Source organism: Puntigrus tetrazona, chromosome 5, assembly GCF_018831695.1.
Source record: "Puntigrus tetrazona isolate hp1 chromosome 5, ASM1883169v1, whole genome shotgun sequence".
NCBI lineage: Eukaryota > Metazoa > Chordata > Actinopteri > Cypriniformes > Cyprinidae > Puntigrus > Puntigrus tetrazona.
The window spans coordinates 31,639,499-31,661,093 of NC_056703.1; the positions used below are offsets into that span (position 1 = coordinate 31,639,499).

The 21,595-nt window shown below is 37.2% G+C and overlaps 2 protein-coding genes across 2 annotated transcripts in view; one reads left to right on the forward strand and one right to left on the reverse strand.

Annotated features, from left to right (window-relative positions):
- The window catches only part of dhrs11a (dehydrogenase/reductase 11a), a 23,522-nt gene extending 11,552 nt beyond the window's left edge, over positions 1 to 11,970 (forward strand). Inside the window, exons 2-7 of the mRNA XM_043238918.1 lie at positions 6,073 to 6,282; positions 7,538 to 7,632; positions 7,725 to 7,854; positions 8,617 to 8,709; positions 8,812 to 8,877; positions 10,047 to 11,970. Of these exons, the coding sequence (XP_043094853.1) occupies positions 6,073 to 6,282; positions 7,538 to 7,632; positions 7,725 to 7,854; positions 8,617 to 8,709; positions 8,812 to 8,877; positions 10,047 to 10,088 (636 nt within the window). The 3' untranslated portion in view covers positions 10,089 to 11,970. The remainder of the gene's footprint in view (positions 1 to 6,072; positions 6,283 to 7,537; positions 7,633 to 7,724; positions 7,855 to 8,616; positions 8,710 to 8,811; positions 8,878 to 10,046) is intronic.
- Positions 11,971 to 12,006: 36 nt separating this feature from the next.
- On the reverse strand, positions 12,007 to 20,164 carry si:ch211-283g2.1 (sodium- and chloride-dependent GABA transporter ine). The gene is made up of 13 exons (XM_043238912.1): positions 19,819 to 20,164; positions 18,242 to 18,376; positions 17,868 to 18,072; positions 16,492 to 16,624; positions 15,757 to 15,891; positions 15,417 to 15,520; positions 14,997 to 15,121; positions 14,807 to 14,919; positions 14,315 to 14,455; positions 13,549 to 13,648; positions 13,354 to 13,454; positions 13,106 to 13,273; positions 12,007 to 12,209 (listed from the first exon to the last, which is right to left on the reverse strand). The coding sequence occupies exons 1-13, from the start codon at positions 19,949 to 19,951 to the stop codon at positions 12,051 to 12,053; spliced, it is 1,752 nt and encodes a 583-aa protein (XP_043094847.1). The 5' UTR covers positions 19,952 to 20,164; the 3' UTR covers positions 12,007 to 12,050.
- Between the last annotated feature and the right edge of the window lie 1,431 nt (positions 20,165 to 21,595).

Consider the following 21,595-nt stretch of genomic DNA (forward strand, 5'->3'; position numbering starts at 1 on the left):
ACACAGAATCTCAAATTCTCACATTCTCCATCTCTGTCCAACATTCACACACACACACACACACACACACACAGGAAACTCAACACTCGCCAAACTCTCTGTGAGCAGAGATTGGCTTTAATGAGGAATACTCTTCAGATGCTACAGGAATGATCATTTTTACAAGATTTACGTTCATGCATTTGGCAGACGTTTTATCCAAAGCAACTTACATTACATTAAAGGTTTACTTGTGCGTGTTATTAATCAAAGTTCAAATTATGATCGCATTTTTTTGTGTGTCACACATGCAAAAAAATATCCTGTGCATGATCATGTGATTAATTTCTCCTCCGTTGGCATAGGCTTCATCTGTTTAGTCTCTGTCTCATTAAACTCTGGGGTTTTTACTGTAAGTGATGTGAACGGCTGATTCCTGTGTTACTAAACATTGAGCTGATTAAAGATTACAGCGGCTTTACTCCCTACACACACACACACACCTTCTATCATCTGCCAGTCGTCCTATACGTTTGTACCAGTGTGTGTGTGTGTGCCTGTTTGTGGTTTTTGCGGTTTATGGGGACACAAATGTGTTTAATGACATGGGTATGACAGAGGTATTACGATATGGTGGTTTATGAGGACACTGCTAATGTCCCTATAATTCGAAAGGCAAAACATACTAAATGGTGTTTTTTTTTTAATCTAAAAATGTATAAAGTTTCCTGTAAGGGGTAGGTTTAGGTGTTGGTTTGGTGTAGGACAATAGCACATGCAGTTTTTTTACAATATAAACAATATAAAAACCATTACACCTATGGAGAGTCCTCATATTGCATATATTCAGATATAAACGGAGCGCTTTTGGTGAATCTCAGGTGCAATTTAAGCACTTTTTTTTCATTTAACTTCTATCAGCATTTAGTTCTACTGCGTCATTATGGGATATCAGCAGGTCCGGTGGTTACAGCTGATGCCGTTTCTATTTTCACCGTTCTCTGTAGTGTGTGTATTTATAGTAGACTGTGTTGTGCAGATGTGTGTCAGTTGGAGCTGGTTGATGAAATCTGGCCTCGCAGGTTGGTTCAGGTGTTACACAACACTGATCCTGACTGACACACCCTTCCTGTCCTCTGTCCTCTGATCTCTGATCTCTGTGCAAAGAACCAAATCAACCGCTCTCTGGTCAGCGGCGGTGGTCATCAGCATTAATAATCCATCAGTAATGACCCGGCTGGCGTCTACGGGGTTTGAATCATTTTAACAAGTCCGATTTTAATGACTTTGATTAACGATTCAGCCCAACCTTTGGACAGCTGTAATATATCACAGGTGGAAGCGTGTGTGTGTGTGTGTGTGTGTGTGTGTGTGTGTGACTAATCAGCAGCGCCTCCGTGTGACCTTTAGTGATCCATTTACAGTGTGAGCTCTTTCACCGACTCATCAAACACACCTCCTCTGTGTGTGCGAATATAAGAATTATAAAAACATTATAAACTAGTAATTTAATAGTAATAGTAGTCATCTATTACTGTACAATTTAATTTAAGGTGGTTTTTCTAAGTAATTACTCAAGTTAATATTCATTAAATTAGGAATCCTGGAGGACCCTACTTTATTGTTCCTCGAGGAACCGACTCAGGTGGACCCTAGTCCATTGGTCCTGGAGGACACAAACCAGGTGGTTCCTAGTTTATTGGTCCTGGAGGAACCGACTCATTTGGTCAATAGTCCGGTGGTCCTGGAGGACCTGAATCAGGTAGTCCCTAGTCCGGTGGTCCTGGAGGACCTGAATCAGGTAGTCCCTAGTCCGGTGGTCCTAGAGGGCCCGACTCGTTTTGTCTCTAGTCCATTGGTCCTGGAGGACCAGAACCAGATGGTTCCTAGTTTATTGGTCCTGGAGGAACCGTCTCCTGTTGTCCTGGAGGAACCGACTCATTTGGTCAAAGGTTCCGGTGGTCTTGGAGGACCTGAATCAGGTAACCCCTAGTCTGGTGGTCTTGGAGGACCTAAATCAGGTAACCCCTAGTCTGGTGGTCTTGGAGGACCCGACTCATTTTGTGCCTAGTCCAGTGGTCCTGGAGGACCTGACTCAGGTGGTTCCTAGTCCATTGGTCCTGGAGGACACGAACCAGATGGTTCCTAGTTTATTGGTTCTGGAGGAACTGTCTCCTGTTGTCCTGGAGGAACCGACTCATTTGGTCAAAGGTCCGGTGGTCTTGAAGGACCTGAATCAGGTAACCCCTAGTCCGGTGGTCCTGGAGGACCCGACTCGTTTTGTGCCTAGTCCAGTGGTCCTGGAGGTCCTGTCCCGAGTCCTAGAGGGTCCTGGAGGAACCCACTCAGCCAATAGTCCTGGATGTCCCGACCTCAGGTGGTCCCTAGTCCAGTGGTCCTGAGGACCTGACTCCTGTGCTCCTTAGTCTGGTGGTCCTGGAGGAACTGAACAGCTGCTCCAACTAAGCTTCTTGCCACTCCAGAGTCTACTCATGTTTATGAGTTTAATAAAAACCAGTATCACTATTACAAAGACTAGTTAATATCCTGCAAATCAGTTTTTTTGTCTGATTTATAAAGTGATTTTATCATGTCTGCCATAAACAAAATGTTACATTTCTGATTTTATATATCAGAATTTGTTGTTTGTTTATTGTTAAGGATAATTCCATAATTATGCTTCCCAAGGTTGCATTTGTTAAATGAAAAACGCTATAATAGCGTGAAATTGCTTTAGTATGGACTTCTTGAGTTTTGACGGCATCAGTACTGGTGCGTCTGACAGTCCTTGTTAGGAGCATCTGATTGGATTAGTTGTGGCTATTGTAAGTCTTTTCTGGCTCTTTTTGTTCACTTCCTGTTTCATTGTGCGGCTCGGATCTGTAGCTTTACTAATGAAGATGTGAACATACAATGACAGGCCAAATTGCTCTTCACTGCAGGTGAAAGGAGACACGGATCAGGAAGGAAAGGCACGTGCGTGTGTGTGTGTGTGTGTGTGTGTGTTTATGGCTCAGAATTCCCCAAACGACTCTCCTTCACCCCAGGTTTTTCCTTCTCTTGTACCTATTTCCATACGGTTGTAAGAAAAGAACAGTAAGTGAATTTGAGAGCAGCTCATCCTGTTATGTTCTCTCTCTGCGTCTAAATGAAAGCTCAGTGCTTTTGTTCTGTAATGCAGAGTGTGGCATTGATTTCTTGCAGCCAATGCTGAGAGTATAAATGTGGATAATAATATATATTGCTGTATGTTCATTGGTAGAGTTATTAATATCTTAATTGAAATGATATTGGTAAATTATAATGTAATTTTTAGAACCTTATGTTCATTGCTAACATTCATAAATATTTATTGTTAATATATTTAATTGCATATATTTAGAAGTGCTTTGTTGTAATAAAATTTGACTTAATCTAATATTTTGAATAATTTTTTCATGCATAGTTTCTCTTAAAGGGTCACGAAAACATTATTTGCTACGTTGTTAGCACATATTTATTTATTAATATTAAATACAAGGTGGCTAATTTTAATTAAATATATATAAAAGTTAGATTCATTTCACCTTTTTAAATGTTGTTTTATCTGCACATGCATTTAGTAGCATGCGTCACTTAAAAGTTACGATTATACAATTTTATTCAGTCATTAATGTGCAGATTCTCATTAATGTTAAGGGCGTTGGCATGAAAATGCTGTCCTTTGGCACTGTCGCCTCTTAAAGTTGATGTTCAGATGGGTCAGGATATTTTTTGGCTGTAGCACCAGCAAAGCTTCATTCCTCTGATTTGGCATCAAGGGTTCATCCAGTACAGACACACACACTGAGAGCCAAACCTGGCCCCTGTCTTGGGCCCCCGTCTCTCTCTTATGGTCCATCTGCCCCTCGGCGATGGATGTAAGCCAATCACAAGCTAAGTAAGTCTCCCTAAAAAAGAACCAATCAGCCGCGAGCACAGCTGACTAACTGGTGAGAAAGAATGATCCAAGACAAATGACTTAACGTACTTTGGCAGACTAGCGGTTATGCAGCAGTGCTGTACGTGTACATATAGCTGTGTGTGTGTGTGTGTGTGTGTGTGTGTGTGTGACAGATATAAAAATAGAAAATATAAAAATACGCACTCGTTATTAAACAACATAATATAATAAAATAATTCATTTTTGCCAGTCGGAATACAGATATGTAATTTAGTGAATGTAATATTTGTATATTTTACACATTTCAACACTTTGAGGATACAACTTTTAAATTGCATGCACGTAAACTCAAATGCACGTTGTGTGCGTATTTACAAAAAGATTTAATCTGTGCAATATTCATTGATGAGCCTCAGTATGTTGATGCAAAGGAGATTTGCTTGTGCACTTGTGTTAATCGTTGTAAGTGATGCAATTTTGGTCATGATATTAATTTTGATTATTCTGATAGCTGAAAATCCATCCGGGATGAGGCGTAAAGGCATGTAATGATATTTCAGGACTCTGTCTCAAACCAGAGACCTGAGGAGCTCGTACAAGACTGTCGGTCTCAAAGCCTAGTGAAAAACCCAGTAGCAGAGTTGTAAGGGCACTAGCTAGGCAGCTCATGTGTTAATGAGTGGACTGGAGCTGTTTGTCAGTGCTATTGATGTGAAGCGAGTGAAAGGCTGTCAGTGCTTTACCGTTCATAGACCTGTGTGTGAGAGAGAGAGATCGGACACATCCCCTCATCCATCACTGTCAGCATTTTACCCACTTAGTGATTTCAGACACAAAGAGTATGGATTGAACGGGTTTAAAAATAGAAAAGGGATAAAAGTAGGAATCAGGAGCCAGTAAATGGAGGAAACTGCTCTGAGCAGAAGAGAGAAACATTCTTATCTTATTATTAAGAGCTTTCTTAAGTGTGTGTGTGTGTGTGTGTGCGTCTGTGTGTGTGTGTGTGTGTGTGTGTGTGGTTTTGACAAAGTCTTTCTTTTCGTAAAAAAATTAGTTGCAGATTTTGTGATTCAGAATTTCCGCCCATCAGACTACTGTTAATTACTTTTGATTATGTGTATGTGGTATTGATGTGGGGTGAAGTCATTTCACCTTTAGCCGCGCTTTTCTGTTGCCATGGCGACTCGGCGAGGACGTTGTGCTAAACGAGGGAAACGCTGCAATCACGGTAATGGTTGTTGTAATTGCAATCCACCATACGGGAATTGAATACAATAATTAGTTGTTTTTCACCAATGACTAGTTTAGCAACATTATTATTCTTGTAATTATAGTGGAGAGAAGATCCAAGTCCAATTAGTTTTAGGGACATTTATTTAATTAGTCCCGAAAACTAACGCAAGAGTCACATGTATGTGCAGAAGAATATGTACTTATTTCTTAAATAAATTGCATTTTTTAATATAAAAATTAATGCAATAATAATAAATATGTACTAGGATTTCACATTTAGATTTAATAAATATTTATTCATATTTAATCTAACATGTAATTATGTTATATGTATATAATATGTATATGTAAAAACAACGAGCAAGTATTAATTAAATCAATCAAAAGTTAATCAATGAATAAAGACTTTTAAGAGATTTCAGAAGATTTTCTTTTGAACGTGTTATTCATTAAATCAGCACTTAAAAATGATTTCTTGTGTCACTGTACTATAGTAATGATGCTGAAAAGTCAGCTTTGATCACAGAAATAAATTACATTTTCCAATATATTCAAATAGAAAATGTTTATTCTAAATATTAAAAGATTATTGCTGTTTTATAGATTTTTTTTAAACAAAGAAATGCTACTTTATTGACCTAAAATCTATTAGCAGTACACTCTTGGAGATAAAGGTACAAAAGCTGTCACTGAGGCGATACGTTTTTAAGTTTATACCTGAAGGGTCCATTTTGGTATTTTAAAGATACTTATTAGTACCTAAATTGTGCATATTAGGAGCTAATAGGTACAAAAGTGTAACCGCCCCAGTGACAGCTTTTGTACCTTTTTATCTGAGACCGCAGCGCATCAAGCAGCTTTCTCCTTAGTCTCGTCATCCTTCTCAGAAGACCCCGAAAGGTCACTGTTGAAACTGTTTTCCGTTCCTGTCCTCGCAGAAGCTGGCAGCCGAGTGCCAGAGCGCGGGATACAGCGGCACTCTGATCCCGTACAAGTGTGATCTGTGCAACGAGGAGGAGATCCTGTCCATGTTCTCGGCCATCAAGACGCTGCATCAGGGAGTGGACGTGTGCATCAACAACGCTGGTCTGGCTCACAACGAGCCGCTGCTCAGCGGACGGACCGACGGCTGGAGGAATATGATCGACGTGAGTTAAACACACGCGGCGTTACTCGGCGACTCACTTTTCAGATGCCTCCCGCGGTTTAAAACGGCTGTGGAAAGGTCACGCTTTTACCCATGGGTTTTTGCATTTTTAATTTGCTCTCACCTCTTCACCTCTCTTTTTCAAGTGCGGTTAAATGAACTGCTGTAGGCACTCGAGCGGCACTTCATTTATTTGTTTACCGCAGTTCTGCTCTCACTCAAAACCACTTTCCCTAACTCGACAGAGGCGAGCGACAGCAGCTGCTGCCCGTGCAAAGTGCATCTGCAAAGCCAGGTCATGAGTTCAGCTCCTTGGGAATGCATGAAGAGATAAAGTGTAAAGTGGCTTTGTCTACCAAATGCATGAATGTAAATGCAACAGCTAACAGCTGCAATGCGTTGTGAATGTGTTTGATTCATGCACTGACATCTTCATTTTCCTTTCTTTTCTCATTAATTGACACATAATCACTTTTTCATATGCTATACAGTGTACTGTATCTTTTTTTTCATTTTCATATTAATACTAAAAGAGCAATGGGTCTATTTAAACGAAAGTGTTTTTTTACTTGATCAGTATTTCTGTTCTTTTGTAATATTTAACTTATATATAACTTATATATTTAACTTATGTATATATATATATATATTTATTTATTTATTTTTATTTATTTATTTTTTTATAAAACTATCCAATTATATGTTTTATTTATCACTATTTTTAATTAGCTTTTTATTTTCATTTTAGTGATTTTTTTTTGTTGCTGTAATTTTATGTGCTTTTTTTATTTATTATTTTACAAAAAAATACTGTGATATTTTATTTTTTGTCATTTTATATTTTGTTTCAGTTCAGTTTTTAGTATTGCGTCTTGAACAACATTTTACTATTTTCACGTGGCATTAGTAAAAATTGTATTTTATTTTCTGCCTCATAATTAAGAAAATCTAAATTAAACAGTGACTTTTGATCTTATATATCTGTATCTGTATGAGTTTACATCTCACAAAAAAAAACACTAAAAGTTAACGATTCTGGTCAAAATATACTTAAATCTATGAGCTCTCTCTCTTTTTTTGCTCTGCATTGCTTTCACTTGCATTGCATTCAAGGCATGCATTGCATTAGTTCATGATTTCCCTGGGAACTGACCCCACCACCTTGGCGTTCAGGAAAGACTATGATTTCAAATATGATCCAGACATCGTCCGTATCTTTATCACCCAGTCATTCGACCGGCTGTCTTCCCGTGCAGGTCAACATACTCGCTCTGGCCATCTGCACGCGCGAGGCCTACCAGTCCATGAAGGAGAGACACGTGGACGACGGACACATCATCAACATCAACAGGTGCTGCACGTTACTGTCTGTTTGAGCTGCTTAGCGGCGGATGTGCCGCAGCACACACTCATCCCAGGCCGTTGTTGATGATCTCTCGGCAGCATGGGGGGTCACAGGATGGTGCCCGGCGCTGACGAACACTTCTACTGCGCCACTAAATACGCCGTGACCGCTATGACAGAGGGACTGAGACAAGAGCTACGGGAGGCCAAAACACACATCCGAGCCACGGTGAGCCGCACACGCATGCTTGTGATTTGTTAGGTGCAACCATAAACACACAAAAAAAAAGTATTTTATTTCAAAATGTGCCTGAACTTGATGTACTAAAATAACTAAAACTGAAATATATATATATATATATATATATATATATATAAAAGTAATGGAAATATTGTATGTATATAATGTAGAAATATTTAAAAAGGCACAATAAAATGGCTTTAGCTATACTAAACTATAACTAAAATAAAAAAAAAATAATTCATTTAAAATATGAATAGAACCAACAGCATATATATATATATGAATTTACAAATAGGAATGAATTAATGAATAATTTCAGTAGAAAACAAAAATTGTAAATCCCTAAGAATATATATTTTGGGTCAGATGAATTCAAATGGAAAAAATAGTTTGTGAACTCCAGCAAATGTTTTTAACATTACACATCCGCTGGAGTTTAATTTAATAGCGCGTTTTAAATAGGTAGCGTTTTACTATAATTCTTTCATTAATTAATTTTTCAATCTTTACTTATTTTTTTAGGGGGGATGGCTGTTAATTAATTTCAACCAATAGTCAAATAGTTGTTAATCACCGCTTAAGTTGTTGTTGTAAATAAGTAAGTAAATAAGTAAATAACGCGGCAATTTCATGTCGGTTCGTTTAATATAAGTTCCAGCAGTAATAGCAAATAACAATAGATTTGAAAAGACTTACGTCTGTCCTCTTGTCATATTTATTAACCTCTCAGTTGTCCTGTTCTCCTAGTGTATATCACCTGGAATAGTGGAAACTGAATTTGCCTTCCGGCACCACAACAGCGATCCGGAGAGAGCCGCAGCCGTTTATGAAAGTATAAAGGTGTGTGTGTGTGTGTGTGTGTGACGTGTCTCCGTTGAGCGTGTGTGTGTGTGTGTGACGAGTGTGCCGTTTAAATGCATCGCGGCTGTTTGTCTTCTGCAGTGTTTGAAAGCTGAAGACATCGCCAGTGCCGTCACATACGTCCTGAGCGCTCCCGCTCATGTTCAGGTGAGTCCACAGCAAACGCATTTCATATCATCCTATCAGGATCGTGTGACGCTGAAAATTCAGCTGCGCATCACAGGAATAAATTGCAATGCACTGTATATTCATTTGGCTGCATTGCATGTGATAGTGTTTTTTGTGGACCGTCAAGTCCTTTTTTATTTTATAACATTGTCAAGTTTTTCTTTCTCTTCAAAACCTAAAAAATGTCAGTTGATTGATGAATAGTAAGCATGTCCAGCAACTATACTTTATATTTAAATATGATTATGATATAATTAAAATAATATATGTATATAATTGATATAATTAAAATTATATATATATATATATATATATATATATATATATATTAGATATAAATATATATATATATATATATATATATATATATATATATATATATATATATATATATATATATATTTTTTTTTTTTTTTTTTTTTTTTTTTTTTTTTTATTATAATTTTGCAAAAAACAAAAAAAAAACGCACTCCCTCTTAAGCCAATGAAAGATGTAGATGAGTTTGTTTCTTCATCTGATTTGGAGAAATGCAGCATTACCGGTGAATGGGTGCCGTCAGAATGAGAGTCAGCTGATAAAAAAGAAATCACAATAATCCAATTCAGTCCATCAGTTAACATCTTGTTTAGCTAAAGCTGCATCTTAAAACACCACAAACCCATTATAAAGATGCCTTAACTACAAAGCATTGCTTCTGGCTCAAATGTAAGTCCATAGTATTTAAAAAAAAAATTGTCCAAAATCACGTTGTTTTTTTTTTAACAAACACGCAGCTAACAAACTAACTTCCCCAGATGTTAGCTGATGGACTGGAGCAGTGTGGTGTTTGTGGTGACTCTCATTCTGACGGCACCCATCCGCTGCAGAGCATGTTCTTCAAATATCGCGTAGGAGCAATCTCATCCACATCTCGGACGTCCTGAGGGTGAAAAAGTTTCCGAAGTGAAGGAGCCGGCTTCGTGTTCGCGGTCCGTCACGACGCAAGTAGACTAATATCCGATGCTTGCGCTGATCTTCAGACAGCGGGGAGGCAGACAAATCGAATCACAGCACTATCACACTCATCACCTGCCGGTCGATCTGTATTAAATTTGTCTAACCGAATGAACGCTTTGCTCTCTATTCCTCTCTCTCTCTCCGGCTGTAGATCGGGGACGTTCAGATGCGGCCGGTGGAGCAAGTGTCGTAGGAACGGACGGAGACGACACCCGCTGGCCAAAAACATGTCTAACACCTTGTTTTAAAGAACTGATTGAAGGGAATTGGTTTGGGTTTGCAGATGGGATCGAGTGGGATGCGTGGCTCGATCTGACGCGGCGCTCGGACGCTCGGCAGCGAGCCGGAGAGCGAGTTTAACTCCGTTTAAATTCTCTGCTGCCGCCTCAAACATAAGGGGAAACGTTCAGGTTTTTCTAAAAACACACAACGCCGGAAACTGGAACAAAAGAATGAAGATTGAATGCGTCTGATACAGTCACGTGAGGCCGATTGTACCGAGACCAGTACGCCATGAATTGCACATCTTTTCTTTTTTTTTAGGTCATATTACATATCTGTTTTAAGAGTGTGACGATGAGAAACAGTCGCTCGGTGCCGTTAATTGCTGTATTAATTTTATTCTAACTTGAATTGCGTGTAGATTTGGTTCTCGTGCATACGACATCTGCTGTTCTTAGAAGCCACGAAACGAAACCGGCGCGTGGTTTTTGTAAGAAAGAAAGCCGTTCGGCTGCAGTCACACTCCGAAGCAGAAACCCGGATGAGAAATGTTGGTTTTACGTTGAACTTTCACTGAATGAAAGGTACTACACTGGCTTCTTTTAGAGGAAAACAAGTACGGGAAACACTGTAATGAGGACTTGAAAAGAAATAATAGCAGATATAATTAATTCGTACTTATTAACTGTGATTTATTATGATTATCGATTGACCTTTTTGCTCACCTCTGCATCTCAAGAACAATTCGAAACTTGATTTCTTCGTGTTTCTTTACTATTAAGGTTCTCAGATTGCTAGCATTTGGGAAGCTGCCCTTGATTTCAGCAATGGAGGCTCAAATTAAATTATACAAATAAATCAAATTAAATATTTGACCTTCACGAAACCTCTTTAGAACTTCGAGTTCGCATTCACAATAAAACTTAAGATATTTTGTGACATTATTTTCATGACAATTAAGAAGATTCTAACTTCTTTAATAAAAAAAAAACTGCACATAAATTGGGTATTTAAAAATAATGGATTTGCATTTGCCATTTTTCAGATTTTATTTTTTTTTTTTTAAATATATACATAATTATGCATTCCCTTTTACACAAATTCCCTTTTGTGTACATTTAAATTACAAATAATTTTATTTAAACTTTCGTTTAATTTGTCTAATTACAATAATTTCATTGAGAAATATGTGTGCTTTGTGACATAATTTCCCCCCAATTCAATTCAATAATTTATTTAAGTATTTATAAAATTAGAAATAATTCATTTCTAATAAATGGCAACAAATTATTTAGTTTTGAAGTATATTAAATTATACTTCATTATCAATACATTATATAGTATTTAATATTAAAATTAAATTACATGAATGCATTACTTAAAGTGCTTAATTGTAATTAAAATAATGTCACAATAAAAACATCATTATTCGCCTAAAAAGAGTCGTACATTTTCTTATTTCTTTTGTTTTTAGGGTGAAATGTATATGGGATCTTATCATTTACAGCAGGTTGGGAACAAAGAACAAAGTCTCAAGGTATTCTGAAACGTACCTGTCCTAATGTATAAATCCACACCAACTCTTACCGACGTCAACAGTATTTGGTTTGTATAATTTTAGCATGAATTAATTCTGAATTCGCATGAATGTCAGCTTTTAACGCTTAAGAAACTGAAGATCTCCTGCTGTAAAGGAGAGCAAAGGGGCCAGTTGTTGAGCGCGTTGAGGGTGAAGTTCACTGCATGGACCCTGAGCGAGGGTTTATCTCGTGTTGGACTGCTGTTCAGTCACCAAGCCCATAAAGGTTCAACCCAACACCTGCTAATGAGAATAAAAGCATTATGGGCGCAAAGAAATGACTCTCTTGTGTTCTTGACTGCAAAACGGAGAAGGTCGCCAATCTTTATTGATATCGACATGAAAGAAAAGGGTTCATAAGTTAGTCTGGATGGATGGTTTTTCGGAGAGAGGTACGACTGAGCTGATGACGGCGATGTTGGGGATCACCTCCATATTGGCTCCTTTCTGCTGGTAATACGGGCTCTCGGAGTCGTCGTCCAGAGAAAACGGCGTGATCGACAGCTTCAGTCTCTGAAACAAAAGAGAGAGAAGCACCAATCGTGTTGAAGAGCTTGCGTGTCAGAAACAGAAATATATTTATCATTTAAAATATTTTACCATATCAGGGACAAATGGGTTTTAATAGGCTGGTTCTACACTATTTTTTCACTCAGAAAAGTGTTAGTAGTTTTCACAGAAAGTTACACAGAAATTGTGAAGTGCAAAAACTCAAACTATTATCTTGTAAAACATACAGTATTTTTTTCTATTTATTTTATTTTCTATAAATTCAAAATGTTATATATATTTTATATATATATATATATATATATATATATATATATATATATATATATATATATATATATATATATATATATATATATATTTAATAATATTCCACATTTAATTTTACTAAAAATAATCATCTAATTTTTTAAATTTTATCTTTATATAGTTATCTTGGGAAAATGAAAATTCTGTTATGATTGCTGAGTAAATTACATGGCAGTTTTGTTAAAAAATACTTAAAATAGCGAATATGTATTCTGCATATCGCTGACTAAACGGGTGTAATTATTATGCAAAAACCTTATTTCAGCAGGGATGCGTTACATTTATTAAAAAGTGAAATTAAAAACATTTCCATTTCAAATAATCTTTCGAACTTTGCGTTCCTCAAAGAATCCTGACAATTAAAATGTATTGACACTTCAACACCGATGAAATAAATTACATTTTGCAATATATTGCAACAGATATCGTGTATTTTAAATAATAACCTATAGTGCATTTTTGAATAAATAAATGCAGCTTTGGTGATAAATACGATTTTGTTTAGAAACCTGACAAATCCATATTAATGCTTCCAACCAAAAACCATGACATTTCCCTTGGAAAGCATCAACGTAGAGTCTGTAAAGTACCTCTGTGAAGGATCCAGGCAGAACCCAGAGCGTGTGCGCGGCTGCGAGAGGAATCCAGACGATGGAGGCCAGAGCGATGAGCCACCCGACGCCCTGAGCCCACGCCGGGTAAACGTAATCCTCATAGCGCGCCGGCTTAAACTGAATCACCGAGAACACCAGGATAACCTGAGAGACGCAGAAACGCATTTAATTTCGGGCTGGGGCTTCAGGCGGTCGGAAAGCGCCGCGATGATGATCGAGCTCACCGTTATCAACACAGGACAGATGACCCACCAGCACGCCCTGAAGAAGAGGCTGGGTCTCTTTCCCGTCATCTCCAGTAAATTACTGGACAGGCGCTTCACACCTGACCAAATCAGACAGTTTAGCAATTTTGTTTCCGTGCTTGATGACACAGATGATAGAGACGGACGCATATCAGTCAGATGTTAGTCTCTCACCGTAGAGCCAGCAAACGCCAACCACCTCAAAAAAGGCCAGGAACATGATGGACACGATAGCCGTGTAATGATCCATCAGCTGGAACACATAGATCCCCACCTGAGGAGAAAGACCGGCGTTAGGCTAACGGCTTCGTCTGGACCTTTTCATAATGCAACCACAATCGCATTCAGAATGTTCTTGACCTAAAAAAGAATTGCACTTAACACAATTTCACTTTTCAACTCAAAAGTCATCAGTTTGAAGGAAAATGTAGCCATTCACCCCAAATCTGTAAGACTTTAAACATTCACTTTAGTTAGAAAGAATAGATCAAATGCAGCATTTGGTTGATATTTTAATGTAGTCGTATTTTTATTTCATTAACCATGAAAACATGTCCGGTTTTATTATATATTATTAATAATATTAGAAGATAAAAATATAGAAAATACAGCCTATAGGCTATTATTTATGGTCTATTATTATTTATTGTCTATTATCCAATTTATTTTTTCACACATGCAGCATTTGTATGTAATGCATTTGACACTGAAGTCGTGATTATTATCATTGCATTAGACAAAATGCAAAGGTAAAAATGAAGCAAACGTTATTTATTCGAAGAAAAATTGCAATGATTAGCAGTAAGAATAAGCAAAAGATAAATGCTAGATATTTGCCGTCTCCTCAAATTCTTTTATTTTACAATCTGTTAAAAATACTAAATAATATAAAAATAAAATAATGCTAATAGCTGTTAAATCAAATAAAATACTAAATGACCTGCATGACATTAGGGATGCCCAGGAGGAACGCTGCGCCGCAGACCACAAGCACAAGAAACTCCTTGCGTTTGAGATGCTTGAGGATGGGTTTGCTGTAGCTGTCCAGCAGACTGGTCACCATCACCTCCACCATGGCGAACTGCACGGGAAAAACACAGCCGCGGAAGCTAAACTTTAACAAAGCGTTAGCCGTTAGATTGAGTGAAATCGTTCAAAACCGCATTGCTCCGGCAAAGTTTAACGTCTTCCCGACGAGCACAGTGAATGAACAGCTCGCATTTCGTCAGTAATGCGTTACAGTTTTAGCTCCGATCCTCACGAAGACACGTCCAGCTTCGTTTCGCCCCGAAATGAAAAGAAACGAATCATAAATAATCTTTTGCGTGAAGAAAATGAAGTTCCTCGGGACAATTAAGGTTGTTTTTATCAGCCTTATATAACACAGGCCGATGTGTTGGCCACATTAACCAGGTATGGGTTAGTTAACTACCTGACTGTCCAGGCCGAGGCAGAGTAGCATGAAAAAGAAGAGAATGGCCCATAGAGGAGCGACGGGCATCGTCACAAAGGCTTGTGGGTAAACCACGAACACCAGACCCGGACCTGCACGGGAGGATCATTGTAAAAGTGAACTTCTTTGATGCGAACGTGAGTAAAGGCCGAACATTAAAATGACCCACCGTCCACTGCGATTTCACTGACCGGCACATTCTGAAGGTGCGACATGTAGCCGAAGGCCGAGAAAATGACGAATCCTGCGAAAATACTAGTCAGGGAATTCGTGATGGAAATGGCCAGAGTGTCTCTGCGGGAACACAAATGATGACTGTGAGAAGAAAACAATCGACGTAGCGCTGTGCAAAAGTCGTTTTACGTCACGGGTGACATAACTAAATTCGCATTAAAGGCACGGCAATATAAATTCATTAGTGCAATAAATTCATTATCATTAGCGATCCTTGCTCCGGAGATATGCAAGTAGGCATGCGACTTGATTTGCTGCGTTTTATATAACTTGTGCGTGAGGGTAGATTAGGGACGGCGCGTTGTATGCATCTTATTTTTGAAGATGCATTTTTAAAACGATGCAAAACACTCACTTGAGGACATTGTTGTTGTAGGAGTTATAGCTGGCCATCGCCATCAGCGAGCCGAAGCCAATCCCAATGGAGTTAAATATCTGAGCTGCTGCATTAATCCAGACCTAAACACACACATTACACAACGTTAATATAAAACATTATTTAAATGGCAATGCATTTATTAAACAGGGGGTTCGTAGCATTAACTATTTTGCACGTATTTGTTTTCTTTCCTGAAAAAAACAATGCAATTTTGGGTCGAACTAATTAGATTAAGCACAAAGTAACCCAAGTACTTCAATGAGGAATGATTTGAATGTATTCGCAGGCCTGTTCCTCGTTTATCTCACACATTTACCTCCACATTGAGCAGCTTGTCCCACTCGGGAATGATGAAGAAGCGGATGCCGTCTATGGCTCCCGGCAGCTGCACATTATTGATCAGAAGAGCCAGAAGAATCACGTACGGAAACAGAGCAGTGAAGTAAACCACCTGTGACACACACACACACACACACACACAGATCAATTTACAACAAATGTGCATGGAAAAAATATCTGAAAAAGACATTTAAAAAATTATATGTAATTTATGGATACATTTGGAAATTAAATAAATAAATAAATAAATAAAATGTTTGTGCGACATTTCAAACCAAAATAAAGAATAACAATAAATAGTTTTGTAAAAAAAAAAAAATAATAATAATAATAATAAAAAAATATATATATATATATATATATATATATATATATATATATATATATATATATATATATATATATATATATATTTTTTTTTTTTTTTTTTGTTACCCACTAACACATAAACTGCTTTTTTGGTATTTCTTTATCATTCCATTTATATTTAATTTTTGGTAACGTTTTATTGTAAGGTATCCTTGTTACACATGTTACTTACTATTATAATAACATTAAATTATGTAATTACATGCAAGTAAACCCTAACCATGAAGTAAGCACATAGTTAACTGATATTACTCATATTTTTAAAAGCATACTTTAACAAGTTCGTGCATTGATGTCCAGCACGATGATGAATGCACGCACTCTCCAACTCTTCTCGTCTTACCTTCCCAGTGGACTTGACTCCTTTAAAGATGCAGAGGTAGACGAGGATCCAGGCCAGCAGCAGCAGGAGGAAGAGCTCCCACCTCAAGATGCCCGTCTCCTCCACACCGCTGGTCCTCTCCAGCACCTTATAACTAACAGAGCCAGCAGTCAGTACCACAAACCTCACCAACAAGTCAATAAATTAAAGCTACACTGTGCAGCTAGCGGTCGAAGGGGAAAAAATAGTCACTCGCAGAGGAACACTGTTTCGGTCAGCGCGATTCTGCGCGCATGTATCTCGAGCGACGGCATTTTTTAAATATCCCCAAAAATATATTCAAACATTATTTTGACTAAAAGATATCGATATAAAGGGTTTGGATATAATGGCTGCTAATCTTATCAGATATGGTAAAACGGTTGAAAACGTTAGCCTATAATTTAGCATGGCTAGTAAGCTAGGCATTGTGAAAATAGATCATTATGCTAATAATGTTTTTTCGTATTTTATTACGTGTTCTTTCCCTTTTTGGTTAGAGATTTTTTTTAATGTAACTTCAAGCTACTTTAACGCAAGCAGCTGCAGCATTTATTTACAGATACGACGTAAACAAATATGGATGGATGGCATTTGCAGTTTCCTTGGAAAACCATACGTGTTTATTATAAAAACGTGGTTATTATAAGCTTACGAGTAATTTAGGGTCAGGTTAAGCACGGTTTGGTAGATGGTGTAATCTCAGCTAACAGGGAAATGTTCCCAGAAGTTTGGCTAACCTTATGTCAAGATATCTTTCAAAATTACGAATAAACATTCGTCCGGGAAAGAAAATAGAACGCTGAACAGTTATCTTGTTTTTAATAGGGTTCTCCTTAACACCTAAACTTTATTGGAATCTTTTTCTCAATATTTTTTCTCAAAGGAGTTCATAATATTAGTTAATATTTTGCTCATGGGCTCCCAAACGATTAGAGGATTCATTTCTCATTTTATAATTAAAACCGTCTTTGTGAGTGCAGTGCAGTTTTGTTTACAGCGGTTACCGCGGAAACAGCTATTTTACCGCCCCCAATAGCGGCACCTTTTATGTAAAGTGGGCGGGCAATATGCTAATGTTTCATAGTGACGTCAACATGAAACGGCATGGGGTTCATTTTAAAAACGACTCCTTTCGGTGATTTTTTTTTGATGGATGTAAGTTTGTACACGGTGCGCTTTAAAACTTGGCAGGATGTTTTCATTCGCTTAAAACCGTGCCACACACTGCATAATTTTGATAGCTTAATGGGAACATTACCTTATTTTTGTTTACTGGCATAACGTGCATTATTTAACCATGCTTGAACAAAAAAGTTGCATAGTGTAGCTTTAACAAGAAGAGCGTAGGCACGCACTTGAAGAACTGCTGGCTGGCGGTGGAGGACGAGGAGCTGTTGGTCACACGGTCGCTGCAGTTGGCCGTGTTCCATGTGTTGTTGCAGTTTTCCCAGAGCAGCTCGCTCCGAAAAGAGCTGAACATGTAGTACAGCGCCCATGTGATTATGACATTGTAGTATGTGCACATGATGAAGGAGATGGCCACCGTTGCCATGCCAACACCTGGATAGATTTATTACGGGTTACTGACCTTTAGCCAGACCTTGAGTCAGTAATATATTGTCATATCGTCTTATCATTATCAGCGACAGTGGTGTTTCGTCTGTATGGATCTGACGAGTGTTTGTACAGCATTAGACCTGTTTATGGGTGTGTGTTTATGCACTGTAACCTTTCAGCAGGGGACAGGCTTTGGCCAGGGCCAGGACGGGGCCCTTCCTCAGATGTTGGCCCAGCGTCAGCTCCATGTGCAGCAGCGGGATCCCCAGCACCACCAGCATCAGCAGGTAAGGCACCAGGAACGCACCTGATGACGTCGACAAACACGTTTGAAAAATAAATGTGTTTATTCCAATTATCTTCATTCAACACACACAGAACAAACACAATATATATAGTTATGGCTCTGACCATATAAATGTAAAACTGAATAAATAGGTAACTCTAAATATACAAATTGTGAATATCTGAATACACACACTCATAACTGTGAATATAAAAATTATTCTACATGTATGTATATTGACTGTAAATATATAAATGTAAATCCAAATCCAAAACAGAATATGTATAGGTAAATTAGCTATAATATATTATAAAGGTATAACTCTCATATGTGTATATGTGTGTGTGTGTGTGTGTGTGTGTGTGTGTGTGTGTGTGTGTGTGTGTGTGTGTGTGTGTGTGTGTGTGTGTGTGTGTGTGTGTGTGTGTGTGTGTGTGTGTGTGTGTGTGTGTGTGTGTCTGTGTGTGTGTGTGTGTGTGTGTGTGTGTGTGTGTGTGTGTGTGTGTGTGTGTGTGTGTGTGTAAATTTGTGATTTTGAAAACGCACATAAATAATATATACGTATAACTTTTAATATATACATGCACATTTAATTATATTCATGTAATTCAGAATAGCTAGAATTTTGAGTGCGTTCATTTCAATTGTGAAAATGCTCATTTAGATCAAAGAAAACTGAAAACAATACGAATATTTTATTTATGTAAATTCTGAATTTCTAAACTTTAATGCAAACATAACTGTGCATATGCTGATGCAAACCAGAATATATGGTTATTCTGAAAACATAAATGTACAACTAAATATGCAGTTATCATTCTGAGCATGTAAACTTTAAATATGTAACTCCGAATTTCTATATTTAAGCCTACAAATATCTTAAAAACACAAATCTGAATATATAGTCATAATTCTCAATATATATGCGAATCGTAATATAATTATTACGTTATAATTATTCATATATAAATATTTATTCTGAATATGAAAGCGTAAATGTGAAAAAATCAATTTTTAATTCTAAATGAGTGACCATCTCTTGAACTACTCTGCTTTGTTTGATTTAAATAAGACACTAGTTACTAGACTAGTTACGGACTGCAGAGTCACGCTTGATCTCACGCGGCGTTACAGTAACAGATAAACACATTCATCGACTCTCATCTAACTTTTTACAGGCTGAAAGATAAAGCTGAAATTGTTAAATAACAACAGAAGATAACAAGCTCTGTCACTGTGAGGACCTTCGTGGCTTCATAATGCCAGGTTTCACACCAAAGGTCCAATAAAAGTCATAACCTGGTACATTAGTCATGGCAGAAAAACAGATTCGTTTGTTGTGCTGGTCGTTAACCAAAACCAGCAAACTATTTAAGGCTAGTTGAAGATGTTTGGGAGAAAAAGCATGGTATGCTATTGTATGTAAGTGATGAGGAGCATTAGTTAACCGGTGCGTGTCTTACCTCCGCCGCTCCTGTAGCACAGGTACGGGAACCTCCAGATGTTCCCCAGGCCCACAGCGCAGCCGATCCCAGCCAGAGTGAACTCGATCTGCCTGCTCCATGTGGGTCTACCGGCTTCCTCTTCCACCGCCATGCTTCTTCAGAGAGATTCAGCGCTGTGGGAGCAAACTGCGATTACCAGTTTAAGTGGTGTAATGATTGTTTAGGAGCTGTAATGATTAGCTGGGAGGCGTGGGACGGGAATGTGCGCGACAGGCAAGCTTCTGCTGATGCTCCTTACTGCTTTTATTCAGGGCGCTGGCAGAATTAGGGGAAAACTGATAATAAGAAATTATAAGAATCTAAATTGGCATTAAAAAAAAAGGTAAATAAAGAAATAATAAAAAAAACTAAACACAAAATGAAAAAATAGAATGCAAATCCCCCAAAAAAAAGTTAATAAAAATTAATTCAATAAATAATCTCTTATATATATATATATATATATATATATATATATATATATATATATATATATATAAATATGTTTATATTGTTCATTGCATTTTGGGGTTTCAAGGTTTAAAAATAGAAACCCAATTTAAAATAAAATACACAACATACTAGCTCAGTTTTTCTGTGTTTAAAAATGTAGATTTATATAGATGCCTATTGTAGTACACTTGAGTGTACTAGAGTATGAAAGATGCCTTAAATGTAAGCATTCTAGTACAAAAACATTTTTAGTACATTAATTGGTGAACGAAAATAATAAACAAGGTTTACATAATGCATTTTCCTAACTACAACTATTACGTTATTTGAAATAAAATAAATGTTATCTGTACACATTTCTCAGAATTTCTAATTCAACTTTAAATACTAAAGGTTTTAAGGAGTAAAACTAAAAAAAAAAGAATTAATAAATAAAAATATAAAAACAGTATAGCTGACAAAAAATATACCCAAAAATTAAAACATATTTAAAATGTAAATGAATACTGTATTAATAGATTAATAATTTAAAAATATATATATATACACAAGAAATCAGGAACTTTCAGCTGCATGAATGTATATTTAGGCGTCTGGCAGTAAAACCCATATTTCTTGGCCTCTAATATAAATGCTGGGAGCCATCATTGTATGTCTTCAGTGGACCATATGGCATCCTGAGATTGGTCCCTCTAGGAACAGACAGCAAGCAACTACTTGTGAAATATTTTAATTTCTATTAAAAAGCTTGTATCTGCGTGCATACAGAGTACTTTTCTGGCACCCCATCAGACCTGAAGCTTGACTTTTATGTTATGCATTAAATTCCAACAGTAAACATTTAAACAACTGAGATATTTAATGCAATATGTAATATGCAAATATTTAATGCACATCCTGTGAAATTTGTGAGCATTACATTATGTATACTGTGAATATGTAAATGCAGCGCCATCTTAAGGCCAAAGTTTGTGCATAACCTCATGGAGTGATAAATACACTGCTGATCAAAAGGTTGGAAGTATTGAGATTTTTTGCTCACCATCAAAATACCATCAAAAATGTGAAATATTATTCTTTTCTTGTCTGAATAATTTGTAAAGCCGAATTGATTGATGCGATCAAAGCATCGTTACTCCATTGAGATAATGGTTTCCACAATAACATGATGGCATACATCAAAAAAAAAATTTCTTGCAGCAAATCAGCATATTCGAATGATTTCTTAAGCATCATGCGATGATCCAACTGCCCTGAATGGTTGGGAAAAGCTTGTTTAGGAAAGTAGATACCTTCCTCCATC

Excerpts from the sequence above, each read along its gene's own strand:
- si:ch211-283g2.1 (XM_043238912.1), bottom strand. The coding sequence starts at position 19,951 with ATGGCGGTGGAAGAGGAAGCCGGTAGACCCACATGGAGCAGGCAGATC. Across the intron at positions 15,892-16,491 it reads GAGTCAAGTCCACTGGGAAG|GTGGTTTACTTCACTGCTCT; the intron begins GTAAGACGAGAA and ends TGTGTGTCACAG. Across the intron at positions 13,274-13,353 it reads TCTGTCCTGTGTTGATAACG|GTTATCCTGGTGTTCTCGGT; the intron begins GTGAGCTCGATC and ends TGCGTCTCTCAG.